This window comes from Ictalurus punctatus, chromosome 14 (assembly GCF_001660625.3).
Source record: "Ictalurus punctatus breed USDA103 chromosome 14, Coco_2.0, whole genome shotgun sequence".
Classification (NCBI taxonomy): Eukaryota; Metazoa; Chordata; class Actinopteri; order Siluriformes; family Ictaluridae; genus Ictalurus; species Ictalurus punctatus.
Genome location: NC_030429.2, coordinates 20170086 through 20192975, shown reverse-complemented (window position 1 = coordinate 20192975; position 22890 = coordinate 20170086). Strand labels below are relative to the sequence as shown.

Here is a 22890-nt window from a genome sequence, read left to right as displayed (position 1 = left end):
CAGAGTATCACTGACGCATCAAAGTCTTCAAAAATCAACTTGTTTGTTACAGGGTTGCTAGTAATAGGGTTGAAGATCCTTGGTAATCTTAGCCATTATTCAGTAAAGGATGCTAAATTTGGAACCATGTGTCGCTTATAACGTCATGGTAAACACATTTGTACAACAAATAAATAAATAAGTTCTTTAAATCAACATGTTTTTTGGTTATAATGTTAGAAACAGAGTTGAGATGTTGAGCTTCTTTCCTCTTCGCCATTCTGTTAGAAATCTTAAAAGCATCTATTTATTTGGACTTTGAAATAGAACAATTTTATACAACTATTATTTTTTATATTCTGTGCATGTATTCTTGGAACATTTATGGCGGGACAAAAAAGGTACTCTGTTGGTGGTATGTCCCAAATAAAGAAGAGAATTACATTTTTATACAGTTTAATACTGAACTTTAAATAATATGTGTGGGTAGAGATGACTTCCTGTATGCTGATTGAGTTTATGCTGTTATTTGCATATACTGTATGTTGTTGCTTTTCTAGCTTGTTGAAGTGACCATGTCTGTAAGATTAAATTAACTGTGTGCTTTAACTGTATGGTGACAGATGAATGTATCCTACCCAGGTGGCAAACTGACACTGGGCCAAAGTCAGTCATTCCATGGGGTGCGAACATCTGGCAACCTTTCAGCCACCTTTACCTTGCCAACATTGACCCAACTTCAGCCATTCTGTTAGGTATCGTATTCACACACGCTTCAAAGCTCAGCAATACCTTTTTTTTCCCTCCAAGAGTAGCTCTTTAAGTGTCTTAACAGTGTTCATCTACAGCAGGGGTGTCCAATCCGACCCACAAAGGGCCGATGTGGGTGCAGGTTTTCACTCCAATCAAGCAGGAGCCACACCTGATTCCACCTGTTTAATGAGTCAAGCTTGGCTTTCAGCAGACTCAGGTGTGGCTTCTGCTTGGTTGGAATGAAAACCTGCACTCTTTCCAGATAAGCTTGGACACCCCTGATCTGCAGTTACTGAAGTAATATTTATTTCAACAAACCTTGTTCCAGCATTTAAAAATTCTCTCTCTCTCTCTCTCTCTCTCTCTCTCTCAATAAGATTTTAACTATCAATCAAAACCGACAGCAAAATACAGAAGACATCCACATCCATGTTTCAGAAATAGATTTATTAAACTGCATTGTTCTGACCACCTTTGGCATGTATAAAAATGTTAAAGCAGCATATCACTTCAATATTGTTTGTTAATGAGTGCTGGTAACACTTTGGGGAAATCAAACACAAAAACACGGGATAGTTACAGTATTTCTATAAAGACAAAACACTGCATTTAAAACCCGGTGACAGATTACCGGAACACAACTCTTCAAAGTAAAGAAATTATACTCTTTTTTTTTTTTTAATTTTTTTTTTTTTATCTATAACAAAGTTTTAAAACAAACAAACAAAAAACAAAACAATTTCATTCAACATTTATGGATATAACACATCAGAAGAAAGAATATCGTTATTGAATGAAGGGCCGATAGTATTTCCTTGTCGATCTGTAGGTTTGTCAGGACTGGCCCATACAAATAATGTACAAAAGTCTAAATAAGAACAGATAAAATACTAATCCAAACAAAGCAGGACAGTCAACAACCCCTTGTGTTTCCCGTTGAGCCAATCCATTCAGTATTATAATCACATTCAGAGAGATCTCCATTTTTAGCATGGCGTGCTGAATATAGCAGTTTTGTCTGAAATGGACTTTCTAACTTATGTTGCAGTAGTCAAAACAAGATGCATTTTTAATAAGTATATTAAGCACTACTCGGTATACTAGGGTGACCGTAACATTCTTTGGTATAGATTATTTGTCTATTAAAAATGTAGAAAAGTGATTTTGTTGCACCTCACTCAAAAGGGTCGTCTCCAAAACTGTTTGATTAAACATCGTAGCAGCCTATGAAATCAAATGTTACCAAGTATAAGCATGATACGGCATATACTGAATTTATCACACTCAAACATACAGTCAGTACAAGTCAAAAGTTTGGACACCCATGACACCTCGATATTTATTTATATTTCTAAAAAAAATAAAAATAATAATAATAATAATAATAATAATAATAATGTATGATTGAAATTTGTCTATATCATTTAGTACTTTTTAGAAATGAAGCAGCCAACAAGTGCTGAAATGTTCTAGAGACTGTTGGAAAAGCTTCTCAGGTGGCTGCTCGTGAAGCTGCTGTACAGTGAACAGTACAAAGCTGACATCACGAGTAGGAGTGTTTAAACTTTTGATTACTGTAATTTCAAAATCACACAGGATCAGGAAGACACTAATAATCGCAATGTTATTCGGCATGTTTGTGTCCAACCCAATTAAAGAAGTAAGCAACTCTTTGGATAATAGCATCTGTCACCACTGCTGGTCATCTACAATCTAAAAAGTAAGGTCAGAAAGTAAAGTACTGCACTCATCAAACAGATAAACGCTAAAGCTAACTTTTTGACTGGGTAAATGAGTTAAAGACAATGAAACTGTATTCTTTGTGGCACTTAAAATATACACAAATATAATTATATATCTTTGGCAGTAACAGTATTTTTTGGCATCGTTCTACAACATTCCTGCAATCGCTCATTCATTCTTTGGATCAGGTATCTTTTATATATTCATATATTGCAAAATGGCCCTGCACCATAAGGCCATTGGGTTTTAAAGCTTTCAAGGTCTGATACACACAAAACATATATACTGTATGTGCATCAAATTTTTGGTTATTTCTTACTTATCACCAAGAAATCAAGAGATAAGAAATAAAGAAATAAGGATTACAAAAGCATACCAAACCTAAAACCTGCCACGGAAAACATACATATACAAATGAATTCCCGAACCGATCTCGACATCGCAAAGAATTCAGAAGAAAATGGAACAACAATATTAAAGCTTTCGTATCTTAAATAAAGTACCACAAAACAAATATGGACCACACTTATGATCCATTAAGAAAAACAGAAGTCCAACACTTCATAAACGTAACAAAATATTTTCCCTATTAATTCACACATCAAAATTGCTGTTTAGACGAGGTAGTACTGAAAAAAGTGAGCAATATAAAATACAGATAAGAAGAGACAAGCTGGAGTGAGGTATTACGGGTCTTCTGGCAGTCTGTCCAGGAGGACGTTGCTGCAAGTTCACCCTTAAGCAGCTCCAGTTAAAATTTCATAAAGCCTGAGGAACTTTAACCTGCTTCATAGAATAAAAATGAAAATAAATAACGCAGAACACAGACACTCAGTAAGTAGAAGTGTTAAAACCCAAACTGAGGTAGGTAGACAGCAATGTGGATTTACGAACAATGAAAACATTCTACAGCCTAAAGACATTCATCGTTTGGTGAGGTATGTTTTCTTCTGAGCAAACAGAAGAAGACAAAGATAGTAGGAAGTACATTTGTTAAGTTTAATTAGCCTACAGAAGGCTCCAAAAGAACTCTCCAATGCCCTCTGAAGTTGTCTGAAGGCTTCTTAAACAGATCGGAGAAAGTTTTCAAGGCATCATTAAGGTTGAGGCTGTGTTTGTGCCTTTGAGCTGACAGTGCAGCACAAGTTAGTGAGCTTGTTTGGTAAAAGTATTTGAACGTATTTTTGTCGTATGATTGAGAAAGACTCTGGTCTTTGGCACATAAAGATCGCTCCTCTGTTTCCTGATGAGCAGCCTGACCTGAGATGGAGAAAGTGCAAACCTGGTTCACCTGCATCACTGGCTGGGATCTGTGCTTGAGAAAGGCAGCTGGGAGTCAGTGAGGTAAAAAAGCGAAGTAGATTCACGATGAAACGTGTGGGCAGATTTTTACAACAACGTTTGATGTGTCTCCGACATTTTCTGAGCTGTTCCTTTTCTCCTCACAGATGTTTGAGCTGTTCGGTTCGGCCTCGTCCTGAGAGAAGTTTCCAGAATCTCCTGTTTCTCCGCTGCCCTCGCTGGTCTGAGAGCTCTCAGACTCCCCGAGTGGTTGATAGAAGACTTGTAAGGAGGAGTGTTGGAGAGATGCGGCGCCCTGCTCCTGCTCGTACTGCAACACCATCTTCCCCACCTCATAAAAACACCCTTGCTCTACTACCTGCAATACAGTGAAAGTTCGACTGAATTTCAGATGAAGAGTTCGAGGACTGCTTTTCGTAATAAATACTGCTAGAGAACTGTTTGTCAGTGTTCAGATGAAGGCAACTGGGGAAAGAGAAAAAAAAAAAACCCACCCTGGTCAGTCACGACAGGAATTTACAGAGTTTTTTTTTTTTATGAATATTGCGGCCTAAAATGCTTGATTTTACTGCTGCATTTTTCAAAATTTGCGATGCAATTTGCAGAGTTTTTTTTTTTTGGGTCCGGAAAACTACTTGAATTGGCGAAATTGCAGTCGCATGAAATTGTCTTTCACAGTGATGTTTGTTTTGTAAAGGAGACCTTTTAGCCGTACTCATGTTCGACACGCGCGACTCGAAGAGAGCTTTGACTGAATGGGTGTGGGGATGACGTCACAGGACACGTCTTGGCCCAAATCTGTGGAAATTCTGCAGTAATTTAGAAAATTTGCAAGCTCCTCAGAATACTGCGACGTTTTCTTGATTTTGCATTAATTGCTCGATGTCAAAATCATGAAATCCTGGAGGGACTGGCTATTAACACTTTTTAGGTAACAATTTTAAGGATTCCTTAACCAAAGGTCATTGGACTACTGATTGGAAGGTCATGAGTTAAAATCCTAACAATGCCAGGATGCCATTGCTCGGTCCTTGATATCAGCCCTTAACCCTCAACTGCTCAAAAAAATAAAATAAAAAAAGCTAAAGACAAAATGTAATGTCCTTTTACTTCACTCTGGATAAGGACATCTAACAAATGCCATTAAATGTAAACTAACATTATTTACTGCATTAGCTAACATTAACAAACCATAAACAATCCCAACAAATTAAGACTAATGTTTATTCAAGTCAGGACTAATGTTTATTCCATCCTTGACTTAAAAAATGCAGAGTAAATGAGTAAAGATTAAACTACAGTATGTTGATAAATGTTTGTAAGTTACTGAACTCTGTGTGCTCTTCAGGATCAGTACCAAAACATGTTAATTAAGGTGTTGTTCATGTTGGTTATTGTGTTTTTAATTTTAAAACTTTATTTATTTATTTTTAGCATTGGTTAATGCATGAGTTGATATTGCTTATTTGGGTTATTATTTAATAAAGTCAATTCATGTAAGTGTTAGTTATTTTTTTTTATGTTATTCATGCTGGTGTAGTAATGCTGAGGTTCATGCTTTGTTCATGTTCACTAATATGTTAAATAATGACAGTTAAAGAGAACCTTAAAGAGATACACACTTATACATGACAAATAAATAAATAAATAAATAAGATGTTCAAGCTAGTTGTGACAAACTAGGACTTAAAATGGGAGTCTAATGTTGTGCAACATGAGATTACACACCCAACGTCCTCAGTCTGAAATTACCTGGATATTTTTCGGAGTGTGTTTTTCTGCACGTCTGAAAATGTTCCACTTCCTGTTCTGTGTGTCCTGACTGATACTGATGATGGGTCCGTCATGATTTATCATCAAAGCTGGTCCACCCTGAATATATACACACGCACATACATATACATATATACATATATATATATATATATATATATATATATATATATATATATATATATATATATATATATATATATATATATATATATATACACACACACACACACACACATGCACACACCATCCATTTACCAAACCACATTTAGGACTATTGTCACTAAACCAAAGAATAAAAGAAACCTTGTAAGAGGTGATCTCACCTTGGTGTCAACATAGTGATTTCCCATCATCGGTACCAAAACCTCAGCGTTCTCTATGTGAAGGTGATTGGCCTGTGGCACACCATTATGAATAATCTCAGCACTCATTTGTCCATTCAGCTTTGAGGATGAAGATTTTCTACTGAGAGAAAAAGAAATGACACACAATGAGTTCTGTGCATCATTGCACAAAATGTGTGTATACAATACACTAGCAGTAAAAAGTTTGGGCACCCCTGCTCATAGAAGGATTTTCTTCATTTTTACTATTTTCAGCTATATGCAATTACTGCATGCAGAGATTAAGAAAGCAACTTTTAAATATATATTTTAGATTCTTAACAGTATTCCTGGTGAAGGAACCCAACTACTTTATTTTCTTAAAGTTCTTAAAATAGGTCGAGCACTTAGCTGCTTCTCCGAAGTTATACAGGAAAACTACTTAGCGGAACAATTTATTTTTTAATGAAAAACTACTTGTTTTAATTAAAATATTTTACAAAAGGCTATATTTTGTATACAGGTGCATTAACTTCATTATTTACATCTTTCTCAGCAACAAATTTCAACCATAAAGTACAACGTCTCGATAAATCTTTACAATATAATAAATATACATATTTTTTCATTGTCTAAATGAAAAATAAATACAATTAAAATAATAATAAATATAAAATATTTTATTCATAAAAATCATACAAATTAATATATATATATATATATATATATATATATATATATATATATATATATATATATTTTTTTTTTTAAAGACCTCTTAAAGATTTATCGAGACGTTGTACTTTATGATTGAAATTTCTTGCCGAGAAAGATGTAAATAATGAAGTTAATGCACCTGTATACAAAATATAGCCTTTTGTAAAATATTTAAATTAAAACATGTAGTTTTGAATTAAAATTAAATTGACTGGTAGTGTCCATAGAATATACATACCTTGTTTTGCTTTTAGTGATGAGGATGAAGATACAGGTAATGATGCAGGCCAATGCTATACACACACCGATCATAATGCCAGTCATAGATTTCTCATCAAAATGATAGGGACCACCTGGAAAATAAAATTCCCAGATAAATGTAATTGCATCATATCTTATTCCAGATTGCATTTGTTAACAGTGAGAAGCAATACATCAACAGAAGTAAGTAATAGCCATCTGCACAATAGTTATAAAACAATGCATTTATAATTTTTTTACAAAATAAGATGGATTCAGAGAGAGAGAGAGAGAGAGAGAGAGAGAGAGAGAGAGAGAGAGAGAGAGAGAGAGAGAGTGTGAGAGAGAGAGAGAGAGAGAGAGAGAGAGAGAGACGGGTTTACCTATAGTCTTAGTCTGGCTGTAGGTATGGCGAGGATTTTTGCCTGGGTGAGTTTTCCCCCTCAGCACAGGAAGTTCCACAGTGATGGAGAACGGGCCATCACCTGCTTGGTTTGAAGCTGAGATCTTCACCAGGTAAACATTACCAGGCTCCAGCTTCTCTAACAGAGCCATAGTACTGCTTCCTGGAAAGTACAACGTGATTCATCAGACGAGCATAGACAGAATGTTTTTCCTTAAAAACTGGGGGGAAAAAAATCTGTATAGCTATACGTCTGTATCCTACACGATTCATGCAATGAACGAATCCGCTAGAACAGAGGAGCGGCCCCAAAGTCCAGCCCCATTGTCAAATGCAGTCCGCAGTCAAATGTTAACTGGCCCGTGACTTCTCTCTTAGAATGTAATATAGCTGGCCCGCTGGCCAACAGGTTGTAATTTTTCCTTTCACCCGACAGTGGCAGCGGTCTGTATTAACACAGCTAGCTAAATTGCAAGAGCCTTTATATCCTCTGACTACACCTGCACGACATTACTGAATGATATTTAGTCATGGCTACAGACAAGTTAACAGCCAGAAGAGATGATTTCAAAAGAGCTGGAAACAAGAATACTTTTTCCTTTGCCACAGCAATATGATAAACACATACATATTTTCATATTGTACATATTTATTATTTTGCATAACTCATAAGTAATATCTTGGTGATTGGGCCTCTGGTATTTTAACGTGGTCAAATTTGGATCCTGTTGGAAAAGTTTTGGACACCCCTGCACTAGAACATTACATGAAAATGTTAACTGACCGCAGTTTATCTAGTAGCATGGCCTTACTTTTGTCTTGTGCATACCTTCTCTCTGGAGGACCTGCCAGTCTCCAGCTAACCATGCTCGCTGTGGGGCATAGAGAATGGTGTAGTGGCTCACAGTCAGGTTGGGCTGTTCTGGTTCCCTCCAGGACACCAATGCTGTGTCTTCCTCTATCAGAGTTACTCTCACCCCCAGAGGAGGAGATGATGGAGCTGAAATACACCAGAGTTTACAATAAAATTATTATTTGAAAAATGTAATGAATTCTAGTTATGCTATTGAAAAATATTTAAAATATCACACTAAGAATATGTATTCAGTGTAAATACTACACTTAAATTACATGGTTCTTTGTGTATGATGCATAAAGCACATTAGTGTGTTTAAGGGCTCTTTAATCACCTTCCAGAAGAGTTCTCAGATATATGGGCGAGCTCCAGGGGCTGGACATGTGATCCATGTGTAAACGTACAACAAACTCATACCGCGTATTAGACTTCAGTCCGTCCACCATTACTGTCTGTTCATTCCTAAACAAAGAAACACAGGAAACATTATTAATCGCGTTTAACATTTAGATAATGGTATTGCATTGCATATCTACCACACATAAGGAAATAAGGAGAGGTATAATATAAGAAGCAAATACATGAATTGTTTATTCGCGACACTGTATTTCAGCCTTATTTCTTACGTTTAAAAAAAACATAGCTGATAGACTCACGTTTGGAGATAGCGTACAGCCGAAGCGTTGTACACAGCCACAGGGCCATAGCGAACAGAATAGCTGACTGGTTTTCCAGAACTGAAGGCAGGTCGGCCCCAGCTGAGGCTGACGGATGAGGAGCTGTTGGTCTGACCATGGACGTGGTCCGGAGAAGGTAGTGTGGCCAACCTCCTGTTTGGAGCAGCTGAATGTAAAAGGAAGAATGTAAAAAGATGAATGAAGGCAGTTTTGTTAGCAAGCTGAAGCACTGTAAGCAGTTTGATAAACTACAGAGGTCGACCGATTGATTGGTTTTGCCAAAAAGCCACAATGATAGCTTTTCCTGGTTGTGTCTGTTGCGGAGCGGCTGAGAAGGATCCGCTGTCATTAATACAGTCCGAGAGCGGCCTCTAGAGGCGAAATAAAACTATCACTGACAAATTTTGTTGAGTTATTTGAAGTGCTTTTTTAATTCATTTTGGACATCTCTATTTTCATTTGTTATTTGGTGTGCTGCTTTTTGGTTCAGCTTGGATGTCTGTCTTTTATTTACTTTAATATTTATTAAGAGTTAATATATATTAATATTGATTTCATTTTAAAAAGTACAGTACATTTTCATGGTACAGTCGATACTGTTTATTTTCAGTAATAAAGTTCAGCAATATTTTACTGTGAGTGTTATTTTTTCATTCTGTATTCATTTTAAAAACTATCAGTTGATTAATCGGTTATCAGCAGGTAGGTACCGCCACAACTTAGTTATCAATATCTGTAAAATCCACTATCGGTCAACCTCTAATAAACAGCTCAAAATAATTATTCAAAGTCATCTAAAAAAAACAAAAAAAAAAACATTCACCATTTAAGAAAGACCAATCATAAGAAGAAGAACAATGTTTACTAGAAACTAATCATTTATAATAAATTCTGAACATGTTCTTATCTGATTGTGCATTTGAGACAATTTATCATTGTACACTTATTGTCCAGGTACACTTACAAGGACAGCCAGTAGTGCTGACAATCTGATGTGCCTGATAGCCATCACCTTGATCACTGAAAGCCAGAAGCTTCACATGATATTTTCTCCTTGGATCTGTCAGAAACACAAGCATCATGAGAAACATTATGAGGTCATGAGTCAACATTTATTCGTCTTGAGTAACTGCTTTTGGCCAGTCCATCTTACTCCATGCACACTCATTCACACACTTGTTCACAGACTTGTTCACAGACTCGTTCACACCTGGGGGTAATTTGGTCAAAGAAATTTACCTACTGCATGTTTTTTGGTGCTGAGAGGAAACTGGAGATGGGAGGAAACCATGAGGAGAACATGTGAAGACAGTGACCTGAGCTCTGGATCAAACCAACCTTGGAGCTGTAAGGCGGCACTCATCCACCCACTCATCAATGAGAATGTGTGCTTTATCATTTCCCTGACTGAATGTTGGGGGGGGGGGGGGGGGGGGGGTCTTAGTACAACACAATAAATGGTGGATATTAAGTTGACAGTCATTGTGTTGGTTCTGCAGTGGCCAATCCTACTCTTTTGTCTATGTCCACTCTCTAACAACAGGTCAATGTGACAATAATTAGCAGTCAGCAGTGCTCTGGTCAGTGCTGGCAGCAAAGAAAATTCTGACCATGCAAAACACAGCCACAAGCAGATAGATCTGATCTGCAACATTAGCAACTGCTCGTATCCTTATCATATGCTTTTCTTCTTTACTGGCCCAAATACACTTGCAACCAGTGATAATTTCTGAAATTAAAATAGGAGTGACTGTTACTGACAAGGTCAAATAACTATCACAAATCAAGAAAGCAATCCAGATTTGTAAAAGAAGCTTAATGCAATACAACGGCAAGTATTTTTTAAACAAGTTTCCATCTAACCATAACTGTACAGTATATCGTTTTACCTCCAAATTATATATATGATGTTTATATAGTCCTCACGTATTTTACTTACTAATATCGATGCATTCTTAATGTATCTGAGCTAGTGTTGTTTCTGTAGAACGGATCCAAAGGTTGAGATTGCAAATCATCTTTGCACCACCAGGCTGCCACTGCAGCTTAACTCTCCATTGTTGCATGGCTTCTGTATGATGCTTTATCCTTGATCTGACCCTCACTTGCTTCCAAATCAGGTTTTGCAAAGAAATTAATTTAGTTTGAATGTTAATGTTATTTACTGATATCGGTCATTGATTACGTTTACATGCGTATCAAATTCCGTTTAAGGTCTATATTCGGGTTGCAGCCATATTCCGAATATGATGTTTATATGCGTAGAGGCATCGGAATATTCCTGTATACATGGTTGTTGTAAGAACGGTATGACTGAGTTGCTATTCCTAAATACCTAGCATACAACTAAGTATCTGTTAGCACCCACAATTCCTTGCAGACTGAGCACACGCATATATCTTCTTTTAGTGGATTTTCGGAATAAGGTGTTTACATGGAACAAAGTTCCGATTAAAACAGGCATATTCCAGGGGTGGGATTCAGAATTTTTGGAATCGGGCAATCATACTGTGGAAAAACGGCCATCTTTTGCTGCAGGTCATAGGGAGGAGTCTTCCTCAGTGTGTGTAGTATAGAGGCCTGAGAGACTTTCGGGGCAAACGTGAGAGGTCATGGGCCACTATCGTAAGCACATTTCAGCTGCTGGGATGGCGCGTCTCCTGGGATACAGGGCTTAGGACCTTAGGTCAAGATGTCAGCCGGAGATGAAATTTCATGTTCATGGGCATGAACACAGAGTTAGGGTAACTGCTTTTTAGGATAACTGTATGTCTTCAACAAGATACAAATATGAAAGTAACAGACGGAATGGAAGACTACTACTTCCATCAAACTACATATCTCAAAGCTCATAGGAAATTTTAAAACAAATTATTGCCCAAGAATATATTCTAGAAATGTTTTCTTTTTGCGATAAGTATCTATTTTGTTAGATTAGGATTCCTTCAATTCTCCTCATGGTCGAGGCAAATTTGTCATGATTTGAAATTTGAATTTGAAGCTATGCCCTCCAAGTTCCATGCTCCTGTCACCGTGCTTTGTCTGTCCATCTCTGACCCAGTCCCCAGGCCTTTGTGTGAGCCTTAGTGTCCAGCTGGAGAGGGAGGGAGGTCTCACAGGCTTCTGCTACACCCAGCACCCTTACACAATAGACAGCCATGATAGGGCAAGGAACAAGGATGGGAAAACGAGGGAAGACACATCTGGACTTTAACCTTTGACACTAAGAGAGGGTAAGCGACTCACACAAAGCCAGAAGCAGGCTGATTAGAGGGAGTGTGCAAAAAGCAGAACGGACCCAATGGCAAGTATTGATCAGGAGGAAAATAGAGAATGCTCATTTGTTTATATTAAAAAAAAAAAAAAAAAAAAAAAAAAAAAAAAAAAAAAAAAAGGTGTCTAACAATAACCACTATAAAATATGTGAAGCATAAGTGGAGGCTGCATATATTTTTGTTGAATCAACCACAAACTGTATAGAAATATAATGTACAACATGGTAATAGCACTGGTACTATTGAACCACATCTAAATATTGTAAACTAGGTCTATCGTGCAATTTGGCAAGAGGATATAGTGGACATCAGTTATATCTCTGTATAACCTGAAACACTCACCAAGTGCTGCAATAGTATGTTGGTAGTCCAGAGGGCGGAGCTGAACAGTTGAGCTCTCTGATTGGCCATCAGGATGCCAGGAAAGTTTGTAACCCTGAACGACAACATCACTGGGTGCAGGATGCCAGCGTACAGTAACTGAAGTGCAGTTAAAGGGCTCTAACTCCAGATTAGGGGCAGAGGGTACTGCAGATACAAAAAGGGAGAGAGGTCGACATAGTAAGCGGACAATTAATCCTTCCCGCCTGTATGTAAAAAAGTGCATGTTATTACTGTATATCCACTACAATATGATGAGCTAAAGTGCAATTTAACTGAAACATACTATACACATTGTATTAAACATGGAAATGTGCATTATAGACAGAAATACTGCTAAATGAAGAAGAGAACTAAATAAGGTGACATAGCTCTACAAATTTGCAAATCATGTATAACATCTCTGACATACAGCTGGCATGGTTACACTTGTATGCAAAATCTACCAGCCTATAGTGTACCTCATGGCTGCTTCTAATACTTGACAAAGAGTGTTAAAGGTGTTATGGCAAATGTTAATGTTAAAGGCAAATGATTCAACTGTAAAAGTTTCAATTAAACATCTCACCCAGTCAAGCACTGATTAACTTCTAATTTAAACATCATGAAATCTTTAGTATATGTTCGATGTTTGAACAAAGCGAGTACAGTAACGCAACAGACAAAATAATGCAGCAGTTATGTTTAATGTTTCATTTGATTTAATCCCATAATCAGCATTCTGTAAAGAAGGGACTCTCCAATTGAAAACCCACAGCCGTGCACTCTTTAGTTTTCTGCTTCTCCCAACATGCTAAATGAACTGATCAAAGAGCTTTATTCAAATCTCAAAACTTCACAGGACTAGAGTAGAGAACAGCTTCTGTATATGGGTAAAGAGAATGTTATCACTTAGATCTTTTTGCTTCATTAAAACAACAGTAAGTCACAATGCAACACCACTCCGCCTGTATTTAAAGTCCCTTAACATAACTAGAAGTGCTCATGAACACATTTCATATAAATCAACTGCAACCATAGACAACCATCAGGAGCTCTGCACCCAATCTAACAAAAATAACCAACTTCTGCCTGTCGAATATGGAGATAAGTAAATGCACTCAGGCCCCTCCTTTTTTTTTTTTTTTTTTTTTTTTTGCTGCTCATCACCCCTGCCTCTGAAATGGCCCTATTCTTCTCCAAGACCATACACAGCCTGGGGCATTTTTCTTTATGACCCGTGACTGAGCTGGCCCTCAGCTCTTCACTGACAGACCAGATCAGAGGTCACTGAGCAACAAACCTAATGCTTTAACAATGTCGATTTGCAAATAACTATTCTACAAGTTACTTCAGGATCATAATGAAAAAGCCTAAAAATAAAAATGTAGACAGTTTTTTGTAGAAAACAGTTGAACCCTCCTGTTATGTTGGGGAAAAAAGTTACATCCATTATGTGATGGGTCAAAATGACTTCCACAGGTTAAATACACACAAAAACAGCAGAGAACAGCTTAAAACAGTAAACCTTTATTATGGCATGTAGACAAGCCATAAGAAGAAATATTTGCATATAAGTTCATGATCCTTAGTGAGGAAAGTCAAAACATTTCAAAGAGAAGAGAGAGATTAACCAGTATCGCAAATGTGGAAATGGGTCAAACTGAGACTTAACATTATAGAGTTAAGCAAAAAAAGGAAAAGAATAGAAAAAAAAGGTCAACATTCTTACTAATGTATAAATCACTAATAAATCAGGCACCCTAACTGTTTTTAGAATTTCTTTTTAGAAATTAAATGTCTTCTGTATCAGTGTGTCAGTAAAAATGGCCAAATATCCAAACAATCAGTTTAAAAAATAAGTAAATGTTAGATATACATGTTTTTGTTAAAGAAGAGTATATGAACAGAGTCCACTTTCCAGATAAAAACATCATTGAGCCTGTTCGGCAGAACAACTGTGGCAAGTTCTTCAAGATTTTTGGGAAAACCTACCAGACAATTTCTTTGAAAAGAGTAAACCTACAATAATTGAAGGGAGTTCTTTCACACCAAATATTTATTCAATTTATTTATTTAAAAAAAAAAAAAAAATTTTAATTTTTTTTTAAACTGTTAACCTGATTTATGGTAAAGATTTTGACATTTTCATTCTTTTTTGAAAGCATCTTTATTTTATAGATTTTTCTTCCAGGTGCCTTAAACCTTGGAACAATACTGTATGTCACCATTTGTAGTTACATAAGAAAGGACAGTTGTATGTTTGAATCTGTGCTCTTGCCAGGGGCACTGCGGGTTTTGGCTTTGCTATAAACTAAATTTCAGGCTGTTTGTTTTTCTGGAAAACATATCTACATTTATATATTCTTTGTTGTTAACAAGCATTATCGAGTATGTATGCCCTCACCTGTGGCTTTGGAGGTTTTGGGTGTGCGGTGAGAGCTCCAGGCCGACGGCTGGCTCCAGCCCACGCGGGTAGACACCTCGATACGCAGCAAGTAGATGGTGTCAGGCTGCAGGTCCTGGAGCAGGTACTGGGTAGAGTTCCCACCGTTTACAGGCAGCTCTACCGTGCTCACCTGTTCATCAGCAGCAGTGCGGAAAGACAGGCGGTAGGCAGAGACACGTCCACGACTTAGCTTGGCAGTGAGAGGCTGCCAGGACACCAGAATGTCAGTAGGACTGCGGCTGGTAAGGCTTAGCTCAGGGGTACGAACAGGCACTGGGAGAGTAGAGGCAAAGTACAGTACATTTATGAGTATGAGCTGATTTGTAACTGACAAAAATAAAAAGAGTTCACAAGAAGAATAAAATCCCTTAATTTAAACAAAAGCATACGAAATAGGTTAATGTGTTTGCTAAACCAAGATGCACCAAACATACAGTGATACCACAATGTATTTCTTTACTCCAGTGCTATGGATCCCAAGCAATACACAGTGAAATCAGCTGACTAAAATCATTAGTCTACCGGGAACATCATGAGTTAAACTGAATGTGTGAAAGAAGGAAAAGATAAAACTGTGCAATGTTGGGATCCCAAAAAGAAAAACACTTGGCAGCACTGCAACAGACACACCATCAGTACATATCTGTCCTATAATAAAGACTATAAAACTCAATAACTTTATACTGACTGCCCACTGTGCCGAACTCACCATCCTCCAGTGTGTGTCGCGTAACTTGCTCAGACATACGGCTGGCTCCCATGGGCATGTAGGCCACTATATAAAACGTGTAGTTACATGCCGGCTCCAGATCATCCACAATGTGGCTAGTTGTGTCATTTCCAATCACTGCTTGGTACTCTTCATTGTTCAAACCTGTGGATACAAGCAATCAAATCAATAATAATTCATTTAAAAACATCAATGAAATGATAACTGATGTTTCATCAGCGTCTGATCACGAAGAGTAAAGTAATGACAGCTACATTTATTATGGAGAAATACACAAGGTGCAAGGAAACCTTTTGTACTGGAGAGTCTATGAAAGCAATACTGTCTTTGCTAATACTTAACAGTAGAACAGTCTACTTAAAATACAACCCATGCCTGCCTCCAGGACTTCTCCATAAGCAAACTTGATAAAGCATCATTTGGAAAAGGGACATAATTCAAATTGAAGTTCAACTTTAAATTCCAAAATTCTTAATTAGCTAATGTGATGAAGATATTTTGAAATACGCTCTTATCGAGACATAAAACCAGAACGCTCGGGGAAAAGAAGGCACAAATGTGAACTGTGCCTTTAAGAGTAACTGGAGCTTAGTCCCCAAGAGTGGACAATAGCTGATCTGCCCCTTTATCCTGCCCTGACCTCGCTGTTGTATGGTAACAACAGATGGCTAATACTGCACATCACTGGGATTTACAAACCTTATTACTCTTCCACTTTAGGGCACTCAAAAAAAAAAAAAAAAAAAAAAAAAAAAAAAAAAAACTACCAGATTTTGTATTCCTTAGTCATCCTGGACAGCATCACTTTTTTGCAATCTGGCTGAGAAATCACAAAAAAAGTGTACATGAACATTCGACTATAGCCGCACCTGACATCTGAACTATTATTGTTCCAGAGCACAGCCAAAGTTGAACATTTTTAGTGAAACCTCTAGTGATTAAGAGTAGATATCTATGGATATATATGAATATACGTCTCTGCTAAACAGTAGGCAGGGCTTTTGGGTGCTAACAGTAGTGATGTTACAGTAGTGACACAATGTTATAGTAAAACTGGGATCCAGATAGACGTTGTAATGATCTTTATCTTACCATGATCACAAATTACATTTAAAAATCCTTGTAGTCATCTAGTTAAAACCTGACCCACAACAATTCACATAAAAGTTGCACTATAAAGTGCCATTACACCAGTGGTCACCAACTCTCTTCCTTTAAACTTACCTTCCTGTTGGTTTCATCTCCAAACAAAATCTAACACACCTCTGTTAGTTGATCAAGAACTTCTTAAGGCAATGATTAGATGGTCAGGTGGACACGATTATGGTTGGAGCTAAAGTCTTCAGGAAAGTAGATCTCCATGATCCACTGCATTATATATAAATGCTTATAGCAGTGCACAAACACAAGAAAACTGCATTGATGATGATAAAAATGCAGTAAAACTGACTATTCCAATACATGTTTTGACATTAAAGCAGCCGGTATTTACCAGGCACCTAATGAAAATAAAATTAAATCAAGCAATAATAATAAAAATATTGCTGATTGATCATTTTCTTGTGTCACCTTCCTTCCAAAAATACAGTCGTTTCCACGATGACCAATTGGTAACGAGTAATCATAGAATACTCTCGTTATCGCTCACATCATGGATATGGAGAGAAAACACAACTGATTTGTTTGCATTTCTTAAAGTAGTAAGCAAAAGTGATAGGACAGAACAAGATGCTAAAAAGCAAGGGAGGTGGCTTTTTTTTTTTTTTTTAAACTTCTTGGCCCAATGTTCACAAATTCCTTCCTTTGCCATAAAGAGAAACAGTGTCACAGACTAGCAGAGCAAATCACACTGGGAGAATACTGCAAGTTACATGACTATGTTGTGGAGTAATCCGAATAATTAGGCAAGCTAAAATAGTATTTTTTCCATTGATATGGGAAAATATGTGTTGTTATATTCATATTATGTTGTTTAAAGGGCATAATGTATTTCCATAAGAACCAGTGTTCTGAGCAAAATGTACACCTCCTGTTCTCTCACAGCATCACTGAAATTTTACGGTTGCAGTCCCTCATTATACAACAGTTATTATAGCTACACTATTAGCCCTAAGTCTATATGACGGCATTTAACACTACTGGATTACGTGAAGCACTTGGATCAGGACCTTTTTATCTTCCTGTCCACTTGCTGGATTACCTGTCTCTTGGTTTTCTGTGCCTCATGTTTCACAAATTAAGCACAAAGCTAGCTTCTTTCTTGTTTTTCAATAAATTTTCCTGCATGTGCCAAGTTCTGCCACAAGCCTCCTAAACAGATTGTGTGAGGTTGAGGGTCTGCCACATTTTTCCCCATATTCACTGGCAACAACAGATGGTTTTATGACATATGCTTGTGAAAGTGAAAAACAAAATGTTTCATGCCAAATTGGTGCAATTGGTAACTGTAAGACTGTGTTGGGACGATTACATCATTAATATCACATAAGCCTAGATCCCAACAAAATGGTTGGTTTTTAGTAAAAACTCATTTTAATCATTTCTTATTAATCAATAACAGAAAACCCTGGTGCTCTCTTTTTGTTTTTCCCCTCCCTCGGCTTTACTAAGTCTTACTGTACCTTCTGCCTTCATGTAGTGCACCGAGTAGGCAATGACTTTATCTGCGTTGTACTGAGGCCTCTCCCAGGCCAGTAAGATGGCAGAGCTGGAGATGGTCTCAGCATGAATGTTTCGAGGCGCGCTGGGCCGATCCTCCGACATGACCACAATCAGCCGTGCCATGGACAGAACCGAGCCTTGTGAGTTCTCAGCCTGGCACTGGTAGATGGCATCGTCCTCAGGAATGATCTGCGTTATCACCAATTTACTGGAAAAAGATAAGGAAGAAAACGTTAGGTCATTATTAGAGATGCACCGATACAAAATTTCTCCGCCGATATCGATAACCGATTATTCAGAGTGGTATCGGCCGATACGATAACCGATACCGATAGTTCTGCCTTTTATGCCTTATTTTAAATGAATAATAATTAATTCCACAATTCTGAAAGAAATGCAAATAAAAACTTTATTCTCTCCATTTCAAGAAGTTGTTTCACAGTAACTGGTCTCATAAACAGAAAACACATTACTCTAATTACCATTAACACATGAACTCAATTCTGAAGATTAAAATAAGATTTATTAACGTATTGAATGTTATTAACTCATTAACAGAATTAATTGACTGAACTTTAAAAAATCCTCTTGTTAATCTCACATTCACTCACCACAAACAAAAGCATTTCTACTTCATCATTGAACATCAAACTGGTAATATATAAGCTTTTTTATATATTAACATTAACTGGATATGAAATATACTACTCTACCGATAGCAGATGGCGAGAAAAATAGCCTTAATCGGCCGATAATCGGTAAATCGGTGCATCTCTAGTCATTATGTTTCTTCTTATACGAGTCAAGGATCATTGACTTCAGGAGAACTTCATGAGGACATATAAAGTCGGGTTTTATAAACCCAGTTACAAGATGGACTGTATGAATTAAGATGGTCCAAGCCTCAAGTAGTTGTGGCCCAATACATGTCATTATTATCATCATATTAACATCATTTTCACCTGAATGCAGGTGGCCTACCTGTTGTACATTTTAATTCTGCCATTGGAGTGAATCACTTCTCCATTCTTCAGCCACTTGACACGGGGAGCTGGCACACCCTCTGCCTGACAGTTAAAGCGAGCCGTGCCTGCTCTAGGCCGAGTCTGACTCTCTGGCTTCTCTACCATTGATGGAGGCACTGTGAAATGAGATTCAGATTTGTTCAGAGTGAGACAGACATAACTTTCTGATCTTTCATAACAATAAAAAGAGTAAATACTGAACAATAGTAGTCCCATTTGAGAAAACAATCTCCTCACCGAGCACAGTGAGGTTTGCAGCTGCGATGGTGAAGTTACGTGTGCGTGGTGTTGTTGCTCTACACAGGTAAACTCCACTGTGATGGGTTTTTACACTGGAGATTACAAGGTTCCCATTTCCCAACACTTTGACCCCAAACACATCTATGGGCTTAGAGTCGGCCCTGCTCCAAGACACCAGGGGGCGAGGGTTGCCCTCTGCTACACACTCAAGAACAACAGTCTGGTGCAGAGTGGCACTGATGTTCTGGGGCCCTGCAATGATCTGGGGCTTCATGAGTGGTCTGGCTCCAGGTACTAAAAGAGAAAGAGTTGGTTTTAACGGCAGGAGCATTAATCAGTTGTTTTAATGCGTCAGTCTTTCTTTGTCTGTCTTTCAGGCATTCCGAAGGTGGGCTGCAACAACTAATCGATAAAATAATCGATAATAATTGATAATTAAAATCATCGACAACGAATTTCATTATTGATTAGTTGGGTCTGTGACGTTACAGTGTACACCCCCCCCCCCATCAGTGACATCCCTTCACGACAGTGAAAAACGCATTTCTATGAATAAAACACATCTGGAAAACAGCGGAAGTCACAGAGTGAGTTGCTGCGGGAAAAGTGCACAATCCGGGTAATCCAAAACATGAGAGTGTTTTATATTAAGCGCTTCAAATAAACTCGTAAGTGTATTAACGTGGCTTGTCATGTCAGATGCTTCGACAGATGCGTGTGATGTTTGTGTTCCAGATACGTTTTCTTCAGCACAGAAATGACATTTTTACGTTTATTTCCTTATCTGTAAATGTTAGAAATTCACGCCAGTATTTCCATTTTACATAAAGTCAGATTAATCGATTATTAAAATAATCTTTAGTTGCAGCCCTGTTACAAAGTAAGATTGCCTTGGCTGCAGTTCACACACACACACACACACACACACACACACACACACACACACACACACACACACACCTGAGTTGACGGTAAGCATGGCCTCCCTGCTTCTTAGCTGACTGGCAGTGTTGGTGGCGACACAGCGGTAAAACCCAGCATCCTCCAGTTTTACCTCATGGATCTGCAAAACTCCATTTGGCAATACAGCGATTCTAGAGATACAACAACAAAATGACATTTATTATTGAACTCTAAAAACAGCCTTTGCCATTTATCCATGCGGTTACATAACACAACTGACTGGCTGTTTATCTGCATAAAGTGAAATCCAATAATCCTTGGATGGAAATATTTCTATATTAAAGTGATGCTTCACACAAAACAATTTCAGGACTGAGTGGGAGGCTCTGTACCTCGCTGTTTCCAGAGGCAGAGCTTTCTGGTTGACTTCCCACGTGATTATGGCTGGTGGATTGGCATTGACACTGCAGACAAACCTAGCTACAGAACCCTCGTTAACTACTACAGGAGAGGGTTGGTTCACAAAGGATGAGATACCTGAAAAAAGAGACAGAGAGAAAGAGACTGCAGTTTAAGATCACTGCTCCAGAGCTTCATGATACATTTGGAACACACAAACTGACATGAAAATTTGTGTGTACATGATGTCAAGTTTAATTATCACACGTGATTTTATCAAATGTCAATCCATTAGCTCATTATTCAGAAATAAATATTAATTATTGACTAAAACTAATAAGAAAGATATATAGTTATGAGAGTAAGGAGTCTGTGTACGTTTGTGTTTAAGGGTTAAACATGATCTAAATATAAATATTTTGTATCAGCGAATGTACATAAAGCATGTGCAAACAAATGTAATTCTCTCCCAGCATGACATAAAACACTTAAATCAAAGTGGGCAGCCTGAAATGAAAACGACATTTAATACCTCTCTGATCAATAGATCAATGCACCAGTGGCAGTGAAGGATGGCTATTCATGGATCATTATTAATCAATAACTGTCCTGTTCACTCAGAGTCGATTCATTCAGAATACTGACTCAAATGAATCGTCCTATTCATTGGGAGAGTCGATGCATAAAAACAGAGCCCTGGGTAGCAGGATCTCATTATTACACACAGTAATATTTAAGCACCGTTATGTGGATTGAGAGAAGGATTCAAATAATGACATATTGTTTAATACAGTAAAATATTGTAGACGATGGTCATTTGAATTCAAACTCGAGTCTATAATAATAACCAATAAGTATTTTTTGACGATCTGAAATATTGTGTGTACAACTCATACGAGTAACTTTTGATGCTTTAAGGATACTGACACTGTCATTTTGTAGTGCTAGTTAATTTAACAGCTTTGCCATTGTTTTCTTTTTCTCACTCCCAACACTAACTCCTCAACACCATCCCAACACCACCACCACCTCCTCCATTTCTCTCGCTCCCCCTCTCCAAGTAAACGATGTTAAAGGAAATCAATGAATGTTCATCTTCGGATGTAAAAATCCACCCTTGTAAATCATGCTGGAAGACAGCAGGAAATTAAAACAGCCTTTGTTTACATGCGCTGCTTGATTACAGCTAAGAAGCATTCAAATAATCCAATGCTCCACTCCATACGTGCTATCACACTTAGAAATCAACTAGCCTTTGCTTTGGTTCTTAACTTGACCTGTTCCAGGTTCAGCAAGTCAAGGGCCTGCAGAGCACCATCTCCTCATTAGATTTATCTGATCTGTGAATTCTTTGGGGTGAACATTTTTGTTATTCTACGGGCATTCATCGTTGGGATAAAAGAGATTTTATCCTTGCTCAGGATCAGCTACTTTAGTTACACAGCTGTTGCTGTTAACAAAGACAAAAATGCAGTAGTTTATTCTCAAAATCTTCCAAAAAAAAAAAAAAAAAAATATCAGGAAGTTAATCCATAACCCTGATGTTAACTTTAGAAGACCTATTTAACACAATATTTGAACCTATTAGCTGAAATTGAAATTAATTTTCGTACATTTGGAGGTGAAACCCCAATCAAACAGAGGCTTTATATAATAAAGGGATGTCCCCAATGTTACTCATCAGTCTTTAAGCAGGCTTCCGTGCATGTGTGTATAAACCAGTCCATACAGGTTTTCGGGGATTTTGTTTGTGATTGTTGTGGCCAAAATTGCGTGATTTTGTTGCGTTTTTTTTTTTTTTTTTTTTTTTAAATATGCAAAGTTTTTTTGTGCTTTTTTGCAGAAAACAACTTAAATTGGCGAAATTGCAGTTGCACAAAATTGTTCTTCGTGGAACGGTCTTTCGCAGTGATGTTTGTTGGGAAATGAGACCTTTTAGCTGTACTCATGTTCGATTCAAGTGAATCGAACGGGGCTGTGGCTGAACGCACGTCGAGATGTCACATGCCGCATCGTGATGACGTCACATGATGTGTCTTGGCCCAAATCTGCGGAAAATCTGCGAATATTGTGGAGTTT

At 37.6% G+C, this 22890-nt stretch overlaps 1 protein-coding gene across 2 annotated transcripts in view; it reads right to left on the bottom strand.

Annotated features, from left to right (window-relative positions):
- Positions 1-1164: 1164 nt before the first annotated feature.
- The window catches only part of prtgb (protogenin homolog b (Gallus gallus)), a 24917-nt gene continuing 3191 nt past the window's right edge, over positions 1165-22890 (bottom strand). The window contains exons 3-19 of one of the 2 annotated variants that reach the window (XM_017484989.3): positions 20805-20949; positions 20470-20603; positions 19507-19803; positions 19226-19385; positions 18205-18452; positions 15563-15727; positions 14812-15126; positions 12387-12572; positions 9734-9829; positions 8749-8935; positions 8427-8554; positions 8066-8236; positions 7217-7399; positions 6832-6946; positions 5877-6018; positions 5530-5649; positions 1165-4135 (exon numbers count right to left, since the gene is read on the bottom strand). In XM_017484989.3, the coding sequence (XP_017340478.1) occupies positions 3839-4135; positions 5530-5649; positions 5877-6018; positions 6832-6946; positions 7217-7399; positions 8066-8236; positions 8427-8554; positions 8749-8935; positions 9734-9829; positions 12387-12572; positions 14812-15126; positions 15563-15727; positions 18205-18452; positions 19226-19385; positions 19507-19803; positions 20470-20603; positions 20805-20949 (3089 nt within the window). In that variant the 3' untranslated portion in view covers positions 1165-3838. The remainder of the gene's footprint in view (positions 4136-5529; positions 5650-5876; positions 6019-6831; positions 6947-7216; positions 7400-8065; positions 8237-8426; positions 8555-8748; positions 8936-9733; positions 9830-12386; positions 12573-14811; positions 15127-15562; positions 15728-18204; positions 18453-19225; positions 19386-19506; positions 19804-20469; positions 20604-20804; positions 20950-22890) is intronic. The other variant, XM_017484990.3, reaches the window with a different exon arrangement.